Source organism: Aptenodytes patagonicus, chromosome 3, assembly GCF_965638725.1.
Source record: "Aptenodytes patagonicus chromosome 3, bAptPat1.pri.cur, whole genome shotgun sequence".
Taxonomy (NCBI): domain Eukaryota; kingdom Metazoa; phylum Chordata; class Aves; order Sphenisciformes; family Spheniscidae; genus Aptenodytes; species Aptenodytes patagonicus.
The window spans coordinates 96,960,156-96,987,566 of NC_134951.1; the positions used below are offsets into that span (position 1 = coordinate 96,960,156).

At 36.8% G+C, this 27,411-nt stretch overlaps 1 protein-coding gene across 1 annotated transcript in view; it reads left to right on the top strand.

Moving 5' to 3' along the window:
- The window catches only part of ZFAND3 (zinc finger AN1-type containing 3), a 148,659-nt gene that overhangs the window by 33,130 nt on the left and 88,118 nt on the right, over positions 1-27,411 (top strand). Inside the window, 2 exon segments of the mRNA XM_076334374.1 lie at positions 1,852-1,892; positions 3,925-3,951. Coding sequence (XP_076190489.1) covers positions 1,852-1,892; positions 3,925-3,951 — 68 coding nt within the window.

Below are 27,411 nucleotides of genomic sequence, written 5' to 3' on the forward strand. Positions count from 1 at the left end.
GCAGCACACTAATGCTGTAGGTGTTGACTCACCATGCTGTTTTTAATTGCAGTTCTTTTGAAGGTAGATAATCTGTGCAGACTGTCGACATAGATATTGAATATTTGGGTATATGCCAATTTGATGATGTATTTGTATGGCTACAAATGCTGTTCTGCTTTTCTTTTCCTGGGAATTAACTTTTCTCCTGTGCACATACTGTTTGCATTTAAAACTAGCTTTCATGTGTCTGTGGCTCTTGCTATAGCTGGCAAATGCTTATGTCTCATATCTGCAGTGAACTGTGTTCTAGAATTCTTGAGCCTGATGTAAACCAGCTTTCAAATGTGCATGAAAAGCATCTGTAATGTTTTGATGTGACTAATACTAAGATATGATTGACCAAGTCTGGATTTACTTTGTTACTGGAAAGTCATTCAAAATACCCATTTGCAAACTCGGGGGGGGGGAGGGAATTCTATAATTCTGATAGGTGTGTTCATTTCTGATATAATTGCTTTGAAAAAAACTGTCAAAATTTTTGTCTCAAGAGAATAAGCAGTTTTGATTTTTATAATTTGTATATTGTAAGATGCAGCTCTCGTCTCAAAATTCCATCCATGTTTGGCTGGAAATAGAAAACAACTGTTTTGGTAGTCTCAATTGTTTTTGTGTGCATATTTATACAGATAAAGATGCAATTAATTTGGCTAAATGATACGTTCCAGCTAGAGGCTGCCCTGAGGAGGCAAAAAAGTCTTGTGGGCACGGACAGTTTTGGTACAACCTTGCCTGTCAATATGTACTTTCAGACCTGCTCAGGACGGTGTTAACACTTATAAGTAATGGCGGAGCTGATTCAGGAATGCTGAACAAATCCAGTATTGGACAGCGTGCACAGAAACTGGGCTGCTCTTCCCTAAAGACATTTCAACATGTAGAGAGCTTTTGAGAATATTCTCCAGCTCACTTTGTAAAAGAGATGCTGTGATGTTAGAAGAGAACTTTTTGTAAACTGGGAGAAACTTGTTCTCCCATAGTATATTGCTTTGGGTAGTTTCATGGTAGCCCTAGAGAAGTCTATAGCCTTTTTTTTTCTTTTTTTCTTTTTTTTTTTTGTGGGCCTACTGACTTTCTTTATGAGGGTGAACACTTGTGGCATAATTGCACAAACACTTTGGCGACATCTGGGAGGCTTAAGATATTGCTGTCATTCTCCAGCTGTTTTTCTTTCAGCTGAAGGTTACTGCCCTCAAAGTTGAGCCACACTAATGGATCATATGAACTATCCTAGTCCATGTCAGTGCAAAGTCAGCCAGGTTACTTTAAATTACTGCTGGATGCAGCTGAGGGTAGTAATGAACAGCTTGAGGTAATAACTTCTTAAGCCATTCCAGCTAGAATTCCAAGAGCACATCTGTCTGTGTCCTTATAAGTGCAAAACTTTAATCTCTCTATTGCTGTACTGTATTCAGGATTTGTCAGGACTGCAAAGCTGTTGCCAAGGGGAGTCTAATATTCAAGTGGAATGTATTGGCTCTTCCTGTCTATCATTATTATCATATTGCAATAGAAAGATCTGAATGACGAGTGTGTAACATATACATTGAATGGTAAAGTAAGCTTATTTTCAAATGAGGTAAATGTGTGGAAGTCATGTTTTGGGAACTCTTTAAATTGGAAGGAGATTGCCATATGAAGTCTCTTCCCCCTGTCCCTGTTCCTAGTTCAGTCACTTCTAGCCACTTATCTTTCCTAGCCATTAAGTTCTTACCCTCTCTGTACCCTTGCTTCATTCCCCCAAAAACTTCTCTGTATTGATTAGAATTATAATGAATTTTTTAGCTCTATTTTTTTTTATTTTTGCCCCAGGTCCAGCAAGACTATGAATCTCTGTTCCAAATGCTTTGCTGGTAAGTGCAGTAAAAGGTTTTGTGTTTTTGTTAGATTATCGAAACCACATTGTTGGCATCTCCTTCAGGATTTGTGCATGGGTTTTCCTTCCTTCAGTGTGTATATGTATTCAGATTTTCTTCACTTTGGTGCTTCATTTATTTGCTAATCAAGAACTTCTTGCGTAAATGTACCAATCAAACCTTGAAGTTTATGGAATTCTGGAACACCCTTGAATTACAGAGCTCTGCTGTCAGCACAGCTCCTATGTGGATGATGTGGCTTTCAAAATGTATAAGTCTGAATTGTGATTTGGAATTTTGTAGGATTTATTTTGTAATAACCTCTGAAATATGGTATGGATAAAAAATGAAAAGGAAAAGTTGGTATAGAAAACCTCTTGCTCCATTTCTTTTTAACTTGCAGCCTTTGAGCATTAAATCATCAGTAGCTCATCAGTAGGCTAATTCTAATAGCTACATATTATTTTCTTACTGCGAGGTAATTTCTACTGTGTAAAATGTTAGGAATTGCTATTGACCTTTTCCTGTTAGCATGTTCTAGCTTTGCCTTTCTGAATTTTTTTGGTGGTATTTAGTATTGTGAACTTATTTTTATTTGTAATAAAAGTGCTGTCATAGTTCATGATTTTTAATTTCTCTTGGGGGAACAGGTACAATATTAAAAAGTTCAGAATTTTTTTTAAACTTTCAGTCATTGGCTATGAAACATTAATATTGAGCTTGCAGAATTGTGTGGGTTTTGTTTTTTGTGTTTTTTTTTTTTTTAAGGTCATTGGTTTCCAATGCAAAATCATAGAATCTTTGAAAATTAAGGCAAAATGTACCAGCCACCCCCACCCCGGAATTTTAAAGCTTTTTCTGAGTTTTTTTACAAAAAAATGACTTTTGACTTGTAGATTTCAGATCTTGGGTTCAGCATCACTTCATTAAACAACCACATGGGAAATAAAGATTGTCAAAGGCTCTTCAACAAAATGATGCCTATATTTCTCTGGCTGTTTTCCAAAGCCATGGATCACTGGAAAGGGTATATTGAAGAAAGTGCAAGTCCTTTCTTGTACTCTTTTCCCTACTGACCGCTGTCAGAAACAAGCTACTAGGTCTTTGATTTGACTCAGTACAACTGTTATGTTCATATTAGCACTGTAAACAACTTCTGTTTGCGCACCTAAGAAATGTGGATTTTCTCATTCTGAGATATCAGAATGGCCCATCCCTCATATTCTGGATTTAACAAAGTACCCAAAACTTCACAGCCAGCAGGCCAGGCATTAAGCAAGCCATCTTTTATTTTGGTTTTACTGGTTTTTGTTTGTTTGTTTTTAACAAGAAAGAAAATTCTTGGCTTCTACTCTGTAATTCTCCTGAAAAGCCATTACCTCTGATCAAGTTCATTTTTCTGTTGTAAAAATAGATATCTAAATGTGTGTGATTTAGGGGGGGTGGGGGGGGAAGCTTACCTTTTAAAATTTTCAAGACTTTCAAGCCTGTTTATTTTAATGAAATAAGACTTGAAGAGTTTGAGTAGCTTAAAAAGCTACTGCTAGTTGGAACAAAACCAAGTATTGTGGAAAAAGGCAAATTTACTCTGTCTTTTTAGATTTTTAACTATGATTCCTTCAACAAGTAGCATCAAAATAAGCAGTCCTGTTTGAGTAGCAACTCAGAAACTCTCAGTGTCATCAGTCCCACATAAGGTGGTTTTTTTTTTTCCTTTTATGTTACTGAAATATTTTTAGCATATTTTTTATACTGAGTTTCCAGCCACAGTATTGAAATAGAAAGATGTATACTCTTGTTTCTGTAAATTTAACCACCACAGATAGCAAGATTTTAGGCAAGTAAGCTGTTGGAAGATGTTTTTCATCATTCCAGGCACTCCAAAGATATGATGTGAAAAAAGTTTCTCTTCTTTCTCTTTTAATGTGGCAAGTTATTCATTCAAATGTATTGAAGCAGATTTAAATGCAAGGGAAAATTGGGAATTATTATTTCTCTTGACCGTCGTTTCCTTTCTCTTTTATTTTAGAAAAAAGAAATCCACACAACGAAAAAGGTTAGTAACTTTGTTAAATGTTTTGGTTTGTTTTTTTCAGCGGGAATCCAGTCTTCCTGGTTTTTTAAATAATTTCAGACACACAGAGCAGCAAAGCCCTTTGCATTTGTGTAAGCATTATCTTTTTATATAAATCAGGGGAGAAGGGCAACAAGTCAGCAAGAGATGAAAACATTGTTGGGTTTATATTGCAATGTGAATTATTACATGGAACTGTCTTATCTTTACTGTTTTTTCAGACTTTCTAAACTGTACAAGTTTGTAAATACATGATTATGAGCTCTTCTTTAGTTCTGCCCTTCCTCTCCTCCCCATGCCTGGTCACAGTTTGATGTCTGTGATGGTTAATTAGCACAGAAATGGAGCAAAGGGCGGTGGTCGGGGGCTGTCAGTTTGCCTTCTTGTTTGACCAAATACTTGTGATTTCTGAATTTGTTATCAAGATAAATTCACTGAATTTTCACTCCCATTTGTCCCCAGATTAAACAGCAAAAGCAACAAGATTATGTAGCAAGGAGAGTGGAATTCCTTGTTTTGGCTATCTTTGTACATTTTGTTGTATTAAACACGGGAATACTTTTCACAGGTTATTATAGAGATTAGGTTGTTCAGCTGTCTGTGGAAAGAGTGAGCTGGATACTGCACAGATACATGCAACCCTTTGCCTAGAAGAGCCCAATGTGTTGACCTAGATCTAGGAGGTTCACTAAGCTCTTCTGTACAACCACAAATCTGCTGTTCATCTGCCACAGACTAGTTCTTGGCTTGCACATAACGGTTGACAAATACTGGAGAGGAGCTTGAAGTTAGCTGTCCTCTTCAGCCCTCTTTGCCTTCTCTTCACCCCATCTGCCTGTTCCAAGAAGGAATACCTGACTTGTTTTATTTAAGCCCTGTAGAAGCAGCAGACTCTGAAGTGTTCAAGAGCCTCTCTGAAATAATTTCAAGTTAATTGTACTTCTGCAAAGTACTTTACAATATTCTATCTCCAATTCAGCGCTGACCATGTGCTATCAATGCCTCAAAGTCTCCAGATACAATACAAGTGTAATCCTAAATATCAAATTGCTTCAAATAAATTTTCTGTTCAGATGGTTAAGGCATGGCTGCTTCAGACTTCTTGCACATCAATACAAATGCAATAAAGTGTGTGGGGTTTTTTAATCAGACTATAGGCTGGTAAGTGAAAAAATGCAAATTATGGCCAGAGTATCTCCCTTAATGACACCACATCTTTCGCTAATACTGCAAGCTCTTTTCTTTCAATATGGTGAACTGTGAAATCTGAATGATTAAAATACAGGACAGTGATGACTGAAATTTCTCAAAAGTACTCTTTATTAATCTATCTTTGCTCCCATTAGGTTTATGGAAGTTTTAATATCAACTTCAGGTAGGGACGTTATTTGAGTACTTTTGAAAAGCCACTTTTACGAAGTAGGCTCTTTCAGGCAGGAATTCTACAAACATTTACAAAAACAACACCTGGTACCTCAAGAACTCAATTTTAATTGGAACCTCTGGGAACAGTCACAGAACAAACTGTTACAGAGTAAGAACAAATATTTAAATACAGAAAACTGTAAAACTAGACTTTCTACTTAAATCACCCCAAAAAATGCAGTCTGCCTTTAATCCATTTGATTGTGAGTCTAGAAAGTTTAATTTCTGTTAAGGTGCAATCAGCATTGGAAAGAGGGGTGCAGGAAGTGGATTTCAGCTTGTTCAGTAGTATGTGAAGCTGAAGGGTAAGCGCAGCAGTGGATGGTTCGGTGGAGAGATGCACTTGGAAAACTGGAAGAAGATGAAATGATGATTAGAGTATTCATGGGTTTGTGAATCAATTTCATAGCCCTTCTGTCTGAAGGTGTAATTGAAACTTCTAGAGGTGGGTGTCCATCTCTTTTTTCTTAATCCAGCTATGCAATATTTACGTTCATGTTCTGTGAAGTGCCAGATCAGCATCACTGAATTTGAGAAAATACTTCTGAGTTTTAAGGGCCTCGACTCTTAGTTCAGTTTTATTTTTAGTTTGAAATCAAACACATTTTTTTACAGACTGGTATCTTGATGACTAAAAATCATAGATACTTAATCTCAATCTATCAAGTAGGAAATCAGTATTGCTGGAACCACATAGGTATTGTCAACACATATGCTTGGCCCTGTGCCTAATTATGAAATTTTGTAACTTCAGTAGTATCTTTTATTCTCCTGAATTTGAAAGATCTGATAAGGGGGAAAAAAATAAAAAGAGACACTAATATCTTCTATGTATCATCTGATTCTAGAAGTATCAGATTATTCGCTATTATTTCTATTTCTTGAACTCACTCAGATGTCTGACTGTAGAGTTATTTCATGGTTTTGTGCATCCTTCGGCTTTGTTGAGCAGACCTTTATTTTGTCATGCCTAAGTCCCACAGTTTTCGGAGCTTACAAAATTGGGGTTTTTATGTGACTCAGAGTCACTTGAATAACACAATTTCCTCTTCTCTCAGTCTTTGTAAATCTGGGGAGCTATTTAAAATGCTGCCTTGTCTGGCAGTAATAACACCTACTGTAAGCATGAGCTGGGAAAAGTCAGCATTCCTGCCTAAATAGATTTTTTGCTGTTAATCAACTGCTAACTTGATCCTCAGTCAAGCGTTCAGCTTGCTTACTGGAAACCTTTTCAACAGGTGCATCTTGCATGTTGCTAGTTCAAATGTCGTTATCTTTTGTATCCCGTTGTACGATAAATGATAAATTATGCTTTATTCAGCCCTTCTCTTCTTCATAAAGCTTTCATTCCTAAATGAATGATTAAAAATCTGTTATGTTTGCATTTTCCATATCCTTGTAATTTCTGATGTGGATCCACATGTTTTAGTACTTTGCTGGAAAAGCAGCAAGTGTTTTCAGAAGTTTGAAAACAGCACTAAGTACTAGTTTTCTTTATCTGTACACAAAATGTTTCTTTTTCAGTATGGTTTGTTGGCTTTTTGTTCTCTTTGTTGGCTCCTAAAGGAAACCAGTGCCTCAATTTGTTGCTTCGTTAGGCTAGAATTTGTTGCTGTATTTATGTCTGTCTTTGTATTTTGAAGTACATGGACTGCTTGCTACAAAAACGTGCTCACTGGCTGGCACTTGAGAGTAGTCAAGTTTCATCTTCAACTTTTATTACACAGTCAGGCTGGAAGCTAAATAATTCTTTGGAAAATTGTATAGCTGATTACAGTGGCAAGAAAGATATTTCTAATTTCTAGAGCAGCTACTCCTAAAGAACGATAACATTCCATATATAACATAGATACTATTTGGCATACTTTAATTTCTTTTAATCTAATGCCCAAAGAATTTTTAAAAGGGGAAGGCTGGTAGGGAAAAGATGTCTTAGCATAATTAGTAAACTTGAAAAGGTGAGATGTGTGCTAAACTTGAGAAAGACAATCACCATGAAATGGAATTAAGAAAAAAAAATTGGATAAATAACTTCAGTTGGGCTTTACTTATTTGTAAGCTTGAGTTGTACTGCTGACCCCAAAGTTTTTTTACTCTGTTAGTATGCATTAGTCTGTGGCTTTAAAAAGTGTAAAGATCTGAGTAATAGCTCTGTTTGGGTTGTTAGAACAGGGCAATATTTTGTGGAAGGATTGGGAAAGGATTTATATGTTTTTAGTTTACTCCTTTTCCCCCAACCTGTCTTAAAGTTTTGGAGGGGAAATACAAATTAATAGAAAATGAGTTTATTCAAGTATAGTTGTATTATCTAAGCTTAGGATTAATTGTTTTACTTCTGTCAAAAATAGTACCATTAACCAAATTATCCAGCATATTTATGCTACGTGTTCCTAGTATTCAATATATACAGGAGAACTGGAAATATGGGAGAGAAGGATATCTGAAGCTTTCTAGGCTTGCTGGAGTTTTAAGAGTTAAATAGAGATCACATTTTGAGTGAAGTTAGTATAATGTTACTTGAGAGGTCCACTTTTTTTCTGTCTTTACTGTCATGGCATGGAAGTTGTGGAGTACAGGGCTCCTATGTTGCTTTGTGGCAATACTGATATAATTTTGCTATGTGTTATATAGAAAGGCGCTAAAGACGCTGCATGGAAGACACAACTCGCATCTGCCTGGGAGCTGGTTGTGTGAAGGCATGTTGCACTGCTGTGCACACAATAGGTTGTCAATAGGGCCAATGGCTCAGCTGCTGGTTTGATTTGCTCAATTATTTTCTCCTTTTTCCTCCTCCTTCATCTTCCCCCATATAAAATAGTGGGAAGAGGCAAGCACTGATGGGAGGACAGACCCATGAAGTATTTCTATTTCTGTACAATCATTAGTGGAAGTAAGATAACTTCTTTCACAGCTGGCACTCAAATGTTGTGTATTGAGGTAGGACAGGTTTTTTTATTTTTCTCTTTTCCTCTTTCTGGCTACTACTAACTTCAAGTTCGTAGGGCTTTTTCCAGTCACATTTGAAAGTATCTTTTCATCAACACAGTCTAGGAAAGTTGAATGCCTTTTAATTAAGAACTTTAATATTTTACAGTCAATCAATCCTATCAGCAAACTACCCTGTAGGACATTAGTGGCTGTTTCGCTGGATTGCATCTTGCTAAATTCACAGTCTAGTAGTCTGGGGCTCATTTGTTAAAAATATAAATTACACTCAAACAAAAATATGATCTCTTCTCAGTACTGGCTACCTGAAAAGACTGCCAAATAATCTTAATTTATTTTTTTCCTGTCTTGACAAGACATCACTGATATTTTCCATGTGTTTTCTTTTTCTTATCTCAGGGGATTGCCAGTCCCATTGTACAGATTGATCTACAAGCAAAGAAAAGAGCTCAGCCCTTTTTTGTCTCAGACTTGCATTATTTTTAGTTTTTCATAGCTCTTTTTTCTAGTATGTTTTCTTCTTTATGGTAAACCCAGTTTCTTTTTGTTTTGTTAATATCTTGTTCACCTTCTAACTTGTAACCTTTCCAAATGACTCGTTGAAACACCAGCTGTAATTTCGTCTCTTGTGTATAGGTTCTCTGATAATGTAAAAAAATGTTTAGAAATATGACTTAATTGCCGTGATGTTTGCACATTGCCAGCATGAAAGCAGAGTTACCTATTTAGAATGTGCAACCCACAGGTTTAATTTATTAAACTTTCTTATAACTCCATTCTCCTATAAATGCGTGCATAAGATGGGAGAGGGAATGTTTTTCTTTTTTTCCCATTTAGCAATTTGCTTGAGTTATAGAAAAGTCTGTGCTCCGTTTTGTGTATTTGCTCGTTTGGAAACCTTCTATAGTTTATAGAGACACTAGTGATTTGTTCCTTAGCCTCCCTGTGGAGTTTGTTCCATATTACAATCTAATTCCATGTCCATGTCGTGCACTCCTGAGCTGTTAATTTGTACATTTCGATGCAGTTTGTTTCATCATGTTTTTGTAATCCAAACTGAATGTAACGAGCTATGTGCTTTGGGGACCCAGCCTTGCCTTGCCAATTAGAACAAGTGGTTACTGAGAGAGAGCATGTTTTAAATAAAACATGGCACCTCTGCATGGGACCAGCAGCCTTCGGGGAATAAAAGAGGATATTTAACTCTTTCCCTCTGAGAAGAGAAGTCAGTATCAGTGGGTGCATTTTAGAAACATTTAACTCATTCCTTTGAGAAATATGATGCACATTCATGTTTCATCTTGCAAATAAAATTTAATTAGTCATTGGAGACGTGTTGTGCAGTACTACATGCGGAGTATTTGGGAGTGCACAAGGATAGCTGTCGAATTGGCTGCATGTTTTCTAGGATTCTAATGGCTAACGCCACATGAAAATTGTACAGGACTAGCAGCCAACCTTTCTCTTTCCCCTTGTACTGCTACCCAAGAGGCTGAGGTGGGACAGGAAGAGTGCCAGGTGGTAGAAGAGCTAGTTTCAAAACGTATTTTACAAGGGAAGGAATCTAGAAGCAACACTTATTAAATAAGAGTACTAAGGTTATATGCTAGGTGACCATGAGGAAGGGCTCATTGTTATTCTACCATTTTGAGGTAACTGGGAAAAGGGTACCTCTATGACCATCAATATTTGTGATTGTTACAGAAATTATCCAGCATTCTACTGGGTTTTACACTAACTAAACTTCCTGGTGAATTCAAGCAAGACACAACAACGATTTTAGAATTTAACTCTGCTTTGCAACTCTTTCTTGCATTTCAGTCCCAACACTTCCTTTCCTCTCTCTTCACTCTAACTCACATGTTCTACATGCTTGTGTATCTTCAAAGGGAAGAAGTTACTGTGCACTAACAACCTTCAGCTACAGACACCGAGAAAGAATTTAGGTGAACAGTCATGGTGATTGACTCAGACAACATTTCAACAGTCCTTGCATACACAAGCAAGGCAAGACCAAGAAAAACCTCTGTGAAAACCTTTCGGCTCGACAGCTAGGTGTAAGGGAGCTATAGCCGTTTGCTAAGGTGATTTAAGCTGTTAGGTAAGCAGGTGTACAGGACAAACGTGATCTGGATAATAGAACAAAATGTAACTGATGACTTTTCAATTGTCTGCCCATTTTATATGAAAGGAATGTGATCTAGCAGCTAGACAGCTAGCTAGGGACTTGAGACCCTATTTCCTTTCACAGTCAATGAGCTTTTCTTTGTAATACTAGACAAGTTACTTTTTTTGTCTTCCACTTCTGTTCCTCAGTAGTTACTGAGGGATGATAATTTTTCCCTGCTTCACTGGAATGTTTGTGAAGATAAAATATATATGATGTTCAGTACAGGAACAGTGGTCATCTAAGGAGCTAAGATAAATCTAGAGCCCTATCTTGGGAAACAAAAGGTCATTTTGAGGAACAATATCTGTATTTTCCTCTTCCAAATCAGCTTGAAGTAAGCATGCCATTAGCACATATTAGATTAAAATGCAAATTAGCTGTCTTCAAAGTCAGTCAGGGCCCTCAGGCTGAGTAAATTGCCCAAACTCTGGGATAGAAGCCTGATCCTTTGGTTGTATGTAATGCAGATTTACCCCCCACCCCCAACCCACCCCCCAACTCTAGCATAGTATTAGTGATAGTGCAGGAAATTAGTGTAACAAATTAGTGTCAGATCTTATGGAGGAGGAAGGCAATTTTTTTTTTTTTCCCACAAAATCTGTAATTAAGTTGATTTTGTCTATTTGTGCTTTCACACCCATATACTCACAAGCCCCAAGATGCATGTCCAAGTAGTCTGGCCAACATCACCTGTTTGCAAGACGGAGAGCAAGGAGTTCTGGCGACTGAGCCCTCGCTATGACAAGCTGATTTTGGACCTGCCTTTTACACCCTTGAGGAATGGATGCTGTGAGGGGCCTTTTGCTTCTTTATTTTGTCTCGGCCCTCATAAGTCTTAGGCAAAATTCTGGAATTTCAGTTCTCTTCTTTCCCGTATGTGGTTATTCTACTGTTGCAGTTCATCTTCTTGACACTTTATCTTTAGTTCAGTTTGATTCTCTTCTTAATTTGAATGAAATAACATTGCGCTGTTGCAATTAATACATACCATTTCTTTTAACCCTTTTAATGCTGTTTCTTGTGGAGTCTGCAAATATTCTAGTCATTTTTATTTACACCAGTCTTCATATATCTATTACAAATCTTGTATGTTCTCACAAAGTTAGTCACCAGAGGGCAAACTGCTCATGCAGATTTAGTCAATACAACTATAATTTTGCTTTTGTTTTTTAATAAAACATTGTCTATGAATGACTTTACATGTAGTATTAATTAGATGGAAAGTGAAAAGTATAATGACTGTCGTCTTTGGAGATATAGAAGTTAGTATTTTACGTTGAATGAGAGGGAATTTTTAAAAATTAACGTTCAAACCATTGGACTAATTTGCAAACTTTTGGGGAAAAAAATTCCCCTTTAGATAAATTTTTTTCTTGTGATCACATCATAATATCACCTAATTATTAGTCAGGGAGAATAATAGTAGGTTAAAATAGTTTCCAGCAGGAATCTGGCTTTAACCTTAATTGTGAGTAGATGAATCTCCATAATGGCAGGGGTGGGGTGTGTGGGGGAATCTTATGCTGGAGATCTCTAAGCCTGTGGGACTGTAGATAAGGCCTTTCTTGAAAAGATATCCGAAATAACGGCATCTCTAGTAACTGAACGTGTAAGATTTTGTTCCTTTCCTTTGCAGAAAGCATAGACTGTTGATTGAATCTGGCACTGAAGATTTAGGAAATGACAAGACAGGTTATGGTGGCATAATAATTAATCCAATCTGTGCGTATGCGTTATAACTGTCTTTTAATTATGCTAAAAGGATCAAAGAGTACAAGAAAGCATAAGATTACTGGCCTAATCTCCACGTTTAAATCACAGGTCATTAAATATCATCTAGGTAAGCTCTGTTTGCTGAAAACGTCTCCTTTAAACAGACACCCTGTCCTGATGTGAAGACACTGGGGCTTCTGCATGCACCACGGGCGCTAGTATTTCTAATGAATAACCTCCCTCACTATTAAGTAAGAGATAAGGTACACATTTTTAATTGCAACACTATAGGGATGTTTCCACAGAATTGTACTCTCATTCATTGTACTGAATAGGAAGCAATATAAGACATTCTGTCATGCCCTATATCTTGTTACCACAGCGTTTCCACATTGACCTGAAGGGAGAATAATTAGTTTCTTTATAGAATTTCTTTAGAGAACTAATTAGCCCCTTAGTGCTTCAAGAAAATAAGTAATTTACCATCTTGACATTTCTGTGAGTCGAGGTGGTGATATTCTTGTTCACTATACATAGATAAGAATCTAAAGCACAAATGTCAAACATCTACAGATATTGGATATCAGCTTTGAGAAGCCTTGGGACTATAGTCCTTTCTTAATCTCCCTCCCCCAAAGCATATAATTTTATGATGCTTTAAACATTGAAAGTACAGATCTCCCTACCTTTATGGAACTGTAAGGGTATTGAATGCTTCTGCTAGTGGGGACCCAAGAATACCCATTTGAAGATCCTGAAAATAAATATGAATAGGAGTAACTTATAAAAGTCATGTAGGAATTCTGTGGCAGAGACAGTAGAATTTAGTTCTCTCTGATTTCTCTTCAGAATTTTCCTGGGGGTTAAGGTGAAGTTAAGAGTCTAGCAGAAAGGAGCTTTGCTTTCTATAAAATTCTGATTGCATGTTTTGAACTTCTTTCATTCTGTTCAGGAAGCAAGTTAAGGGTCCTCTAAAAGAGAAGTTCTGTGATTGTTTGCAGGCATTATAAAAATAATTTAAAATTAAATAAAGAGGTCGGATCACAAGTGTACAAAAATGATTAGTTCAGACACTTCCCGATTTCAGACTGCTTGACTTTTCAAGCTTAGTGTAGGATTATGTCACCCTTCATCTTTCTGGTATAAATAAATTCAGTTCTGTGGAACTGTGACTGTTAGTGGGCCAAAGCACTTGGAAACCATGAGTCAGGAGTGTTGATTCTGAGCTGTTGGGCTGCAATCAGGCCACAAGTTTGACCCAAATGTTCTGTCTCACTTGTGATCAGAAGTGCTGAAGCTGAACGAGCAGTCTAGTAGTCTTCTATAGAGACCGCCTTCTGAGATTGCTCTTTTCTTGTTGCAGCAAGAAAAGAGCAGAGTAGCTCCAGTAATGATCTTCTGCGCATAATGCAAGATTTTTCTCTCCTTTGCATTAAGACTTGTCATGGGACAAATTTAGAGGGAGGCTCTGGTTTGTATCTTTTTAACTACTAATGTTACCCACAGCATAGCTGTTTCTTACTTGAGTAAGTCAACACACAAATTTCATGTTGAACAAGGTTAATGAACTTAGTGTATAAGGGGGAAACCCTGGAGCTTTCTAAACTTTGTTTTGAATTTATGTACGTTTATATATATTAGCAGTTCAGCAAAATTGGTAGCATTTTTATTTGATCTCAGTTCTTAATAATAGGAGCTTTTATATTTTGGGATTGGGGCATTTCTGCCCAGCTCTGTGGGAAAGGTCCCATATAAATGGAGAGCAAGTTGTGAACAGACAATAGATGTCTTGGGGGGTTGTAAGCATTAGAAATGACCAAAAGTAAACTTGTGCATCTCAAATACTTAAGGATTGCTCAAAGTGGACTTTGGTATTCACTTGCTTCCAGTTAAATTCTCTTTAGCTGAGGTGAAAGTTGTTTGCAGTGAGCTACATCAGCAATAAAAGACACATTTCTTTGTTGGTATTTGTATAAGTTACAGGCTTTGCTCTCTTAACCAAAGACCTTTTTTTGCCTTCTGTCTGTTTTCTTGCTTCAGAGTAGGAAAAAAAACCTCAACACTTTAGGTGGTGTCTGTGGAGGTAAATACCAGAGTCTGGCTCATTTCTAAGGTGAAAATGAAATATATTGTGCTATCTACCATCCTGCTTTAGCGATGTTTAGTCTAGTGTTACTGCTGTTAAATAGACAAGCTTTCGTTCACCTCTGTTGATGTGTCCTGCCCTGCAATGTGTGAAGAGATAGAAAGCTGATCCCAGTGTAGGTCAATGCACTTTTTCCACTATGACATTTTCTGTGCCTCAGCAAAGTCTGTGCATCACTTCAAGTCCCCAGCAGAACTGCCGTCTGCTGAAGAGCTTTGAGCAGCAATTTAAAAGCTAGATTTTGACAATGCTGGCTCCTTTTTTTTTCTCTTTTTTCTTCTTAATGAGACTCACTAGTATCTAGAGAAAACTGTGATAGATATAAATAATCCTAGAAATGCAGAAGCCTATAATGGGTGTTGACATCTACCCAGTTGACAAAGGTATGTTAATGCTTAGAAATACCTCAAATATTAGTCTTTATTCTGTACCATTTCTGTTCTTGTCTGTAATTATTATTTTAAGAGTTAAAATTATTGTATAACTGGAAACTTTTAACTGTAAGGGTTTAATTTAAGATAGACATAGCAGTCACTTGTTTTGATTATCAGCACATGAAAATCATAGCTGATGCGTGACTGTTGCTAGTCAGAAGTAACTGGATGGGTTCCAATATGAATAACTCTTCTTTTTTTCAATTGGGATCTTGAATCTATGAACAACTGAACTGAAAAAAAGAGTGTCTCTGAATCCAAAATCAAGATGGCTGGCAATATTCTCCAAATCAATATATCTGGTAGCTGTGGATAGCAGTAGGTCTCCAGTGCATTTCAGTCCATCTTTCCCTCCCCACCCCGCCTCGCTTCCTTTCTTTCTTTGAAAGGGTCTTGTTGTGCCTCAGTTGGGGGAAAATATATAGGAATATTAATCAAACAGGTTTAGAAATGCAGAGTGCTGGAAGCTTTTGTAACAGAACTTGTTTTTCTTGGTGGTAACCAAAAGAGCTTTTTTGATGTAAAGGTCAGATTTCATGTATTTGTTCCCACTTGAACTCTTTTTGACAGAATGAAAGCTATTTTGCTCTTGATTTAGAAGATATCTACTGTGAGTTAGTACTGCATAAACATCTGATGTCGTGAGCAGCTCTGTGTTTTGCTGACCATGCCCTAGTAAATGGTGAAAGGAATTTTAAGATATTTATTGGGGCCTTTTCTGCAGGTACTGTAGCAAAGTACAGAATGTCCGTTTACAGGAGAAGTAATTGTTTTGTTTTTAACTTGAAACAGTTTTCTCTTCCACACAGAAAGCTGCAATAAGTAGCTCCCTGTAGAGAGAGAATGAAGAGTTGTGACTCTTCCCATATACACACCTGAGCCTGAGAAATTAAATTGTGCCTTAACCTACAGGGAAGGAAAACTTACAGCTCACTCACTTTTGACTTCTGAAGATGTTGTCAGTGGTACTTGAGAGTGTATCTCCTTTTAGGAGACTTCAGAAAATAATCAAAGTACTAAACCTTGTATACTATTATGGCAGCTTGTTCTATAGTTAGACTTACCAAGGTATTCAAATGAGAGTCCAGCTGCTTTATTAAAAAAAAAGTTAAGCAGATAATCTTATTGATGTGATGACACATAATTTATATAAATTCAAGCTGAAGATGATTTCTGTGAAGAACAAGAACAGTTGGTAACTCTTCCTGCACTTCAGTAAAATTCATCAGAATCCATTTCATGGATTTCATAAGGGTTTAGTTAAGAAGAAAATTTTGAAACCATTCTAGAGGTTTCAAAATTTGAAGCAGAATTTTAAAATATTTACCCATATAAATGTGTGTGAGGGTGGCATTTCAAGGCTTGTATTATCAAGCAGAAGTCTTGCATCTTCTTTAGACTATGCTTGAGTAATGCCAGATTAAATGCTCTTGTCTACATAGGTTTTTAAATACTCTTCTTCAGTGTGTAGAAAAATACTGAAGTTCTTTACCAGTTTCTTTTCCCTATGGTGTTCTTCCATGACAGTCAGGAATAAAGTAAAGATCTCTTAATCTGGACCATATTTTTTGTGTATCTATATTTAGTGGGGAAATAAGCTAAAATATTGGTCTGTGTTTATATAAACATATACACATGTACATACACATTCTGTATTTTTATAAGTATATACATTCTTTCTAGATATGTGCTCTATATTTTATGTAAACGCTCTGAAGTGACTTTTTACTCCGAATCGTATGTTAAATATTTCCCATTATGAAGTTACTTCACTTTTTAGAATTTTATGTTAACTTGTCACATTCCTAATCAAAATAATCCTTCAGAAATTGAAAGACCTCAGTGATGTGCCAAACCTCATGTATGTTCTTTTGAATCAACTAGCTTTTACCTGCCAGATGCTACAAAGGAGCAGATGAGGCATGAAGTTATAGAAGTCACTGGCTAGGTACTCGTATGGAAATACTAAACTACCTCTTGTTATAGTAACCTCTTCTGGAAGTGCAGAGAAAATATTTTATTAATTGTGCTATCTTTTAATTATTTTAATGATTAACATGAAATTGTGAAACAGTAAGAATGAAAATTATCTTCCTGGCCTCTGCTTTAATCTGTAAACAAGGGTGTTGGGAAGGAATATCATGCAAGGTGTGACAGTCTGAAGCAGTCATTTTTACTAACAGAAGTAGTACCTCTAAATAAATACAAAGCATGTCTTGAACTTTAAAAAAAAAAAAAACCTACCACCAAAGCATTTGGGGTAACTTCTTATTTAACCAAGTAATCAATTTTAAATTCCTGTGTTTGTGAACTTTCTATTAAATTCCATTTTGCGTTCAGATGTATTACTAAACTGTGAATAGAAAAATAAGCTAGCAAACAAGAAATGTCCAACAAAACAGGACAAATACTAAGCTTTATTATTTTGTAAATGCATGTAGATATCCTTTAGGTTTTTTTCATTAACAAAAAGAAGTGCTAAATATCATGTAAAACCATCTTTTATTGCCAGTTGGTATGTTTAAATGTGAACAGTGACTGAGAATCAGTCTTTAAACTCTGATCACCGATTTATAAAACATTTTGGTTTAAATCAGTCTTTTGTGAAACAGGATTAGAATAACATTTACTAGGTTTAAAATCTGACAATTCTTTCTAGAGCTGCCAGGTTAGAACCAATTTCTTCCATTTCCCTTCCTAGTGAAATTCTAAGGAATTCAGGACCTGAAAATTGAAGAAAAGTATAAACTAGTGTGAGATTTTATTATTGAGAAGGTGAAGAAGTCCTGTGTTTTGTTCTGCATTCTCCACCAAGTCTGAGGCTGAGTAGCTGTAGAAGCTGTGTAAGCATCTAACTGCAAGGATTGTGACGTTTGTTGATTTCTACCCAACCTGCCTTTTTGCTTAGCCGAAAGGAATTCAGTGTGCTTCGTCTCTGAGACTTTCAGTGGAAGCCCTTTAGCACGCAGCTTAGCGTATGTCTGGGTCACCTTCTGCCCTCTTTGGTTCCCTGTTCTCTGAAAGGGTAAGGGTTGGGTCGGGGGAGAAGTTACAGTGACGTGGCATTTATTGTGTCCAAGACCTTGACCTTTTTTTTTTTTTTTCCCTGCCTTGTATTAGAAAACTCTTCTTCCCTTTTATATTGTGCCTTATATTGCGTACAGCAAAAGGCTGTACTCCAGTAAGGACGTGGGCACCTTTACAAAACACTAACTAACTGGGTTAATGAAGGAAAAGTTTCCCGAATTTTTACTGTACTGCAGCTTCCAGTTGGAGGGTGGTTGAGTGAAACTAGTAGCAAATTACTGTCATGGCTTTTTTGGCCTGTGCTGTTCTGGCTCTCTAGTCACAACTTTCTTTGTTAAAACCTTTCTATGCTACTATTTAGTATCATTTATTAAATGGAGGCTTAATATGGAGTTGAATTTTGTGGTTAAACTCATTTTCTGCCTTTTGCTTAAGGGAAAGCAAGTAGAAGGCTTCCTGCCTCTTTTCCCAGTTTTACTACTGATTAGGGAAACTGAGACTGTCAAAGTTGGCTTTTTTTCTGCTATGTAAGTTTGTGCAGCAAGGTATTAACAATCTTTCAGTTGTGCCCTGGTCTATTAGCAGGAATATACAGTGGTACAAGAATGAATTTCTTGAAAATTTTATGCCTTCATGACCTGCTGTAGAACGTTATCCTGCTGCAGTGTTATTAAGTCATTTTTCATCTCCTCTTAAATTAACATTGATGTTCTATTACTGGATTTGTTCTTGTCTTCAGATTGGAACATAAAGGAAAAAAATCTTATTGCTGGAATATCAAAATTAATTGTTTGATAAGCGGTGCCTTGCTTGAAGTAGAATTCTAGAAGGATTATAATGTAAGATCAATCTCTGCTTTAGATTTGCTTTCATGTATGAAAAAGTGCTTTCGGAGCATTCAGGGCATCAGGAGAATGCAGGAGGTAAGGATGAGTTGAAATCACAGTAAGAAAGGGCAAACTGCGGAAGAAGAGATACCGGTGTCCATCTATGGTGGTATTGCAAAGGATAGTAACTCTTCAGAGAGTTCTGCCTTTAGTGAGCATTATAATGCCTTTTCAATAACTGCCTTGTGACACTGTTCGTTATTTGGTGATGTGAATTTCATGTGATATACGGAGAGGTGGGAAAGCTGTTTGAAATTAAATGTTAGTCCTGGTGGTTGTGGGGTTTTTTGTTTGCTTTGAAAAGAGCCTTTCTGCAAAACTGGGTGCGGGTTTTGAGCAGGCAGGTTTGGAACTGGCATTTTACAAATGCTTTCACTATAGATTTTCACTCTGATTCAACTTGGGTCAACCCTAACTAGAAGTTACTGATAAGGAATTTCTGTTTGCCTGTGGAAGACAAATTGGCTTTATAATCCAGTTTCTATTTAATACTTTTATCAAAATTTCAGAATACTCCAGATGAAGCATTTGCTTTTAACTTTAGGAAAGAGATAGATCCATAGAGATAGTGCTCAGCATAACCAGTAAGAGGTTGGGGAATTGGAAAGAAACTCTTTGTTTTGCTTTTAAGATAATTTCACCACCCTACTTGGAGACTTAACAGTCCTTCAGCCAAAGCTTAGGCATAAATGTAGGTGACCTGGTATTTGACAAGTGGTGGAGCACAGACTTCTGCCAAGAGGGATGATGTGTGCAAGGAAAACGCTCAACACTTCCACAAAAAAAAAAGGTGAATGGCAAATAATTCACTAATTAACAGCCCTAGACAGAAGCACTCAGTTTTCTGAGAGTTTTTAAATTGGTCGTTTCAGAACCTGTTATATTCGTTAGGCAAGTGAGGCTTTTACTGTTTTGTATTTGTTTTGTTTTGCTCCTGGTGGGATGACCAGCAACATGTGATAGCTGAGGAAGAAGAAAATTATCTTCAGCAGTTTGTTCTGTGGGACAACTGTGCCTTTCCAGCTTTCTAGTGTCTTGTCTTCTACTTGCTTTCTTGTAGAGTGGCAGTGGAATCACATAAGGCGTATATTTTTAACGCACTGATTTAAAGTTAATGTCTTCAAATTATGTTCATCTGGCTCAGATATAAAAATAAAACCAATGTAAAGTAAATTTCAATAGTTTTGTGCCTAAAACATTTTAAACTGCTGCGAACTGCTGGTTAAACTGGAGTCATTCGCTGGCCGGAGAGGTAGGTTGAGGTATGAAAGTTAGACTTAGCTTCTTTCTTCTGACCCATGTTGCTGAAATTTAGATCACGAAAGGGATAGTTGGAAACTTTTCTGCCAAAAGTCTCAATTGTGTGTCTCATCTGGTGGGACTGACTCTTGCTGTAATGGCATTTATGAAGAAGGCGGCTTTGGTTTGTTGGAAGCCATAAACTAGTGAAGTAAAACCGGTTTGATCACCTAGTCCATCTGCAGATGATACAGGATTTCTGATCTACTTTTGACATGTGATGTGGGTTACAGAAATTGCTTTGAGGATAAAACGCAAATAAGTTAATGGAATTGCTTCATCTTTACAAAGAACAAAGGAAAAATGCTAATTTCCCTGATGGTCTACCAAATGAGATACCAAGAGGAATTGGAATACATATACTTAAAATCTGAATATTGCTCTGCAAGAAAATAGCATTTTTATTTCTATTTTCATGTCAAACACCATATTTTTGCGCTTGAGCTAGATTTGGTCCTAGAGACTTTTAGAGAGTTTGTAAAATAAAAACATTAGGTTTGTACGTATGTTTGCTTACCAAAAAAAGTGCAAGACACGAGTGTGAGCTTTCTAGTGTTAAAGTAAGTGAGGGTAACACTGGGGGGTTTTTTGGTTGTTTTTTTGTTTTGGTTTGGTTTTTTATTCTTCCTTCTGAGAAGCAAGACCTTCACAGGATGTCAAGTATAGCTTGGCTCCCAATAGACATAAAGAATCTGAGGTGTACCTTCCTTTGAAGTTGCCTTTATTCAAGTATTCTTATAGCGCTGTCAGTCTTACTTAGCTTTTTCTAACTTGGCCTCATAGGCTACAGCTCCTGCCTTAGGCAGCGTGTACTCCTGATTGGTCCCAACTCAGAATGGATCTTTTTTTTTTTTTTTTTTTTTTAGATTTGTATGAAAGTTCAAATTACTCAATTTGATCTACAGAAATGCACAGAAGGAAATGGGGGATCTGTTCGGACAGAAAAAAATGTCATTAAATGAGGGACTGAGTTTGGGAGCTCGGTGTTCCAGTTGGCAATGGTTTGTGCTGCCACCCACTAGGTCTACACGTGTCTGCTGGAAACAGCTCCCTTATACTAGACAGTTCTTTGTTGTGTCCCTGCCCCCCCACTTTTTTTTTGTTTTCTGGTTTGATTCAGAAGATGAGTGATAGATACGCATCCATCAGTGTGGTAATACCTTACAGAATGCAGTACAAGAAGGTTAAAGGAAAGCATCTGTATCTCTGATAGCTCTCTGGGAAGCAGTTTTAATCCCTAGGGTGTGATACATTGCCTGTCTTGTATGATGATAAGTGTTCCTTACAAATCAGGCATTCTCTGGCAACCTCTTTAAATTCTTGAAATCAAAGCCACAGTGTTCAAGAATTGTGAAACCAATATTATGAAGCTTCTCTAAGAAGCAGATGTGCATTAAAATGTTAAGCGGCATGCTCCTAGTGTTTTTCACTGAGAGAAAATAAGTGAAACATTAACAGTTTTTATTCTTTGTTAATGTGATAAGTCATTTGTGATAATGCTTCTCCCTTCCCCCTGTCATCTTCTTCCGTGTAGGTATAAATGGTAAATGTGAGCTGTGTTTTTGAAGGAGTTTTCTGCATCTGTGCCGTCTGGTGTTTCAATTGATTGGGCCTTTTCTTTTAACTCTTATAATGAGGTTTCAAAACTGTTTTAGTTTCTGATCAAGGCTTTCAGATATGTTCACGCTTGAAATGTACTGGGCTATGAGTAAAGTAAATATTTTTTTCTATATGTCTGCTTATTACTTTTCCAAAGGAACGGAAAATTAATCTTAACTCTAACCTGGCAATACTGTATGTGTGTGATATTGGACTCTTCCATGATCAAAAATTTAGGGTAAGGTTAAGTTACTAGGTACTGGCAGACAATTTATGAAAGGTGTAGTAGCTAACTGGAAAAGAATCCATAGAGAAACTGTGCACACTTTTGAAAATTTTTAATAATTTTTATTTTTGTTCAGTAGCTTGTATCTGGCTCCCCGGTACAGTTGGGGGTATCACAGCTGTAGCTTCTCTTCTGCCAGTAGCCAGTGAAGTGGATAGGCAGAGCTCCATCCGTAGGGCAGAAGAGATGAGAAAAGTGTGCAAAATAAAGAGAAAAGTTTGAGAGTTCATTCTGAACCTTAGGATTCAGTCTAAACATTGTAACAAAGAATCTGAGTTGCTGTTTGTTTACAGTATGCCAGTATGTCATGTCACTCCTGTCAAATTTCTTGAAAGCACTAAACAATAGAGTTGCACTCACTTATGTAGAGTTGGCAGCTGGGTTGGAAAATCACACTACTCTTTTGGAACCCATCAAGGCTATTCAGTAATTAATAAATTTAAAAATAATTGAGTCTGCATGAGTTGGTGGTACCATGTGATACCACTGGTGATGAAAAGATATTAGCAAGCTTGAAAAAATTCTTTACTCTCTAGTGCTCTAGTCACCATAATAAATCTTGTAGATGATCTTCAGTAAAAACGATAAAAACTGGATGCTAATTTCAATTTCGTTTTACAATAACAATAGTGTTTATAGAGTTTTGTTGTGTGGATTTTCTACTGTTTAGGCAATTGGCTTTGTAATTTCCATGTGCTTCAGTCAAAAAAAACCAGAGCTGTGTACTGTACAAATAAAAGTGTTGATTTGCAGTCTGAGCTCAAGTGTGACAGCTAGGAGATTGGCAATGTGTTAGGGAGGCAGAGGCCACTGGTAAGAGGAACCTGCAGACAGGGTTCTTGCAGTGGGAAAAGTCCTGTACTTTTTGAAATTCTTTGTTCCACGTCAGTGGCAAAAACTTCCACGCATATTAAAATTCTGAATGTTGGATTTCGAGTTGAATTTGTAAATTTTTTTATATTTTATCTTTTTTAAAATTAGTATATTTAAATAACTAATGAATCAAAGCTACATTTGCATTTTTAGTGGAAAACTTTCTTATAAGAATTTTTTGCCTAGCTCTTGTCTGCTGTGGAACATAAATAACTGAATTATGTTTACTTTTGGGGTTCAGAGGCACAGAGTAGATTTCCTTACCATGGAAAGGGAGAGAGGCGACAGGTGCTTCAGCAGTGCTCAGTCTGTGGAGTCACCTGGCTTACAGACTGTTCTTTTCATTGACATAGTTCAATGACCATTGATCTCTCAGATTGTGATCCTGAACAAGTAGCACGGAGAAAGGAAATACGTAACTGAATAGACTGTATGGAAAAAGGAGAAGATTTCTTTTTGAAAGGATGAGTTCTGTTTCCTCCTCTCAAGATGGAGCTTATGTGGGCTTTTAAGGGGAGTTTCCTGCATGGTGCAGGAGAGCAAGATGACTTTTGATCACAAATGTATCCTTGGTTTGGAATACCATCTTACAAAGAACTGCCCCTTTATAAATGGAGGTAGCACTTTCTCTCTTCCTTTTTAACTTCTGCTGTCATACAGAGGAACAATTTATGAAAAACGTGAGTGCAGGTTAAAGCAGAACTCATTGAAGACTCTGTAGTGGATGCAGGATTTTTACTCATGAGGTAAAACCTGGAATGTTGTGAGCAAGAGTCGTCAGCTAATGCTCCTGAAGTATATAGGCATGTGCACATCAGGTTTTTTCTTTTTCTTGATCAGATGGCCCCATATATAGCATATTTTGGATTCATTAAAGTAAGCTGCTTTAAAAAGAAATGTTCCTTTACTTGCTTTCAGAACAGTAGGTCCTTTAGTAAGTGTTCAAATTTTCTTGCATTCACCAAAGCAAGGAATTGTCAGAGAAATGGAAGTGCAGGACTCGGTATAGGTGGCACTGGGGAAGGGTGCTCTGCATGAGGCTGTTAAAGGCATGCTTGTCCTGTGAAACCACATAGGTTGTAATAGCTTCTGAAAACACTGAAGGTGGCAAACCAATGAAACCGTTGCTCTTTTTTTCTTCTTAGGGCATAATGTATTGTTTTTTAACTTTGAGAGCAGCTTCTTTCCAAAGACTGTTCATTTGGCATGATTTCATATAATAGATTTCTGGTTTTCAAGTGATATTAGACTGTTGTGGCTGACTTAGGAGAGATAAGGAAGAGTGTGTGTGTGTGTGTGTACACACATTTATTTATATTTGTTTCCCTGACAATTATAGAGAGATGTTTCTCAGACCCTTTTTTCCCCCCTCTGTTTTGGCTATGTTTCCATAGAAATAAGTGACAATTATCCCCATTTCAGTAGAAAGAGGAAATATTCCTCATTTCAAGTTTCATTCCTTGACTGAAGATATGCTCCTTTCTAGGAATAAGTACTGAAACGTTTTCTTCGTTACCTATCATTGTGTTTTGCAGTAATGAGAATGTTTTATCAGTAAAATACCTTTTCATCTGCTTTCTAACTTATTTCTAGCAACATATATGAAACACTTGGCAGAATAACAGAATGTGTTTATAGTTCAACTCTGACGGAATTCTGGATGGACTTTTGCAAGAGGACATTCTCTACTTTATGCATATTCTGTGCCATATGTAAATACATATTTTACTTCCCCCCCCCCCCCCCCCCCCCCGGCAAAAGGCTCATCAAATATCTTTGTATATCATGCAGCTGTTTAAAAAGGGAGGGGAAAAATTATTGAGCATGGCCTGAAATGTGTCCTCTACTACTTCAACAGTTCTAAGTAGAAAATATCTCTCTTGCTGCTAGCGAAATAAGAATTGATCAGCTACATTGGATGTGACAGTGAATGAATGGGAGAGTGAGAGGTGAAAACAGAAAAGGGAAGGTGACAGCATCATAATACGGGAGACGTTTGTAAAAGAATATTAGGTCTATTGATGCACTGTCCTGTGTCAGGGCCATAGCGGAAGCTATTGACTCTTGCACAGATTCCATTAACCAGATTTTTCTCAATTTAGGAAGCTTCTCAGTAGAAATTTCATTTGTTAACCTGACACAGACCTTTCCCTTTGCCTCTGTTGAATTGGTGTAAGGAAATTAATTTGTATCAGATGCTTTATTCAGAGTTGTAGTTCAAGTTCTTAGAAATAAATCGCTATTTCAGTTGTCTTAGGCAAATCAAACTAAAAATTTCTGCAGCGAGTTCTGTTTGGTGTTGTCACTAGCATGTGTTTGTTCTGCTGTGTGTGAATGTACGTCCTAGCTGCTAACAGATTTTCGCTTCTGGAAGGTATGATTCAGATGTGGAATGTAGAAAATGTACCTTATGGAATTGTTTAGTGAAACAGTAAAGAGAAGAAAAAAAGAATTCCTGTTTGCATAAGAACCTCAACATACAATATTAAGTTGGACTTTCATTCTCCATTATGAAAATCTCCTACCTGCATACATAAATAGGCGTAGTTCAAAGCAGTTTTCCCGATGATGATGATATAATTAAAACTGTGCATTTTACTTTTTGGGTTTGAGCAGCAGATTAAAAGATAAACTTACACTACTTTTATAGCATTTAAATCTATTTCATAGTACTTAAATATTCTCACATACACAGCATCCATTTTATGCATCCTCCTTTTACTCTGCTATGAATTTCTCATTTAAACCATGTATCATTTTTTCTTCAGTTCATATATGCACTTGTCTTTGCTATACTGATTGCACAGTACAAAAATTTTAACAGATAAAAATTGCTAAAAGCAGCTAAGAATTACTAAAACTGTATGATTATAAAGTGTTGTTCCAAAAGTGAAATTTTCATTAGCTGAAAGATGAGAATAGTGGCGGAGAAGATGGCATCAGTCATTGTCACCACAGATGCAGTAAATCCCAAAGCAAGATGGTAGCTCCGAAGAGGAATAGTGGAGTTGAGTCTTGCTCTTAACTGTGCTAAACAAAATGAATGTGTGGTTAATATTAGGTATATCTGTAAAATATTTTCTGTGTGAAGAGAAAACAAATGTGTTTGCCTATTTTGAAGACCAGTGATTCTTATACATACATCTGCTTTAATTTATCAGTTGCCTAGTATTGCATGTAGAATATGGGATAGAACGCATTTTGATGTGAAGTGTAAACATGCAAATCATTTGCTTTGGTGAAAGCCTTCAAATCTTACTTATACTCCATATAATTTTAGTGCTTGTCAATATTACAAGACAAAAATGAGAGTTAGTTTCCAGTGTAATGGATGTGAAACAAAAAAATACATAAAATTCTGTTTTAACAGGAGAGTGTATGTAAACAAAAAGGGAACGAGTTAAAATTCATGAGAGAAATTAAACAATCTTACATGATTCCTTTGAGAAAAATCCAGAGACATTCTTTAAAATGAGCTCTGTCAATACTAAAGTATTTGGATTTTTTTTTCAGTACTGTCATCTTTTATTATGGAATATTGTAAGAATTACAAATACTCTTGCCTGAAGTGTTTAAAGTGTGTCTATCTGTATTTAAATATCTACAGAATAATGCTTCCAAGCTGTTGGCAGCCCTTCATGTTAATGTTCTACCCAGCAAGAGCACAGGTGCACTCTTAATTCTCTGCGGCATTGCATGAGCTTCTAGAGGATATTGTGTTCCAGCATAGCTACTTGTCTGCCTCAAACATAGTGTTTTCATAGTGTCCTAGACTGCTAATTATGTTGGCTCAAATGTGGCATTTTCTAATGAATTTACCTCCTTGGTATAGGTTTTTGTTTCATATATAGTTCTCCTTATTGTAATGCCTGAAATTAAGTGATGTGATTAACATCTGTTATGGGTGGTTTGTTCTTTCTTTCCCCAAGGTAAATCCTGTCGGGCTGTTATTAAATATGTTATTTTATTCTCTGCTCTATATTTATGTTAGTGAAAGCCAGATCACCAAAGTATACTTTGCCTTTAGAGAAGATACTGATAATATTTGCAGTGGTTTTAGTTTCTGTAGGAATTCGTTACGCAGACTTGAATTGACTGTGGGGAAGAGTCTGTGCTATGCAGGTGAGCTTCACCCTTGCTTTAGGCAATTTGTGGTGTGTCGGTTCACTGCATGGTTCTCCTCAGATGCCTTCTAGTATCATGTTGGCAGATAACTGGGTTTCACAAAGATAAGATCTGAGATCTCACCTGAATTTCCTCTCTGAGAAGCCAGCATAGAGGCATGGACAGGTTTCATGTGCTACTCACAGTATGATGACGACTGCTGTATTCAGCACTAGTTGTAGTTCCCTGAGGGTCTGGGCTATCAGCATTGCTGTAGAGCATCCAGGGTATGACAAAGCTGAATGTAGTTGAGGCTAGATCATCACTGTCAGATGGGACGTGGCTTCCCCTAATGCAGCCATTTCTTAGAGATCATATTTACCTCTAGGTGTTGGTATGTAGATCATTGTCTCCTGTAAGTTGACAATAAGACATCGTCCATGATTTTCATGGGTGCTGTTGATGTGATGTTCCACATGCTGTCCAAATCTTTTGTTTGTTTCTATTCTCAAACAGTAGCATCAGAAATACAG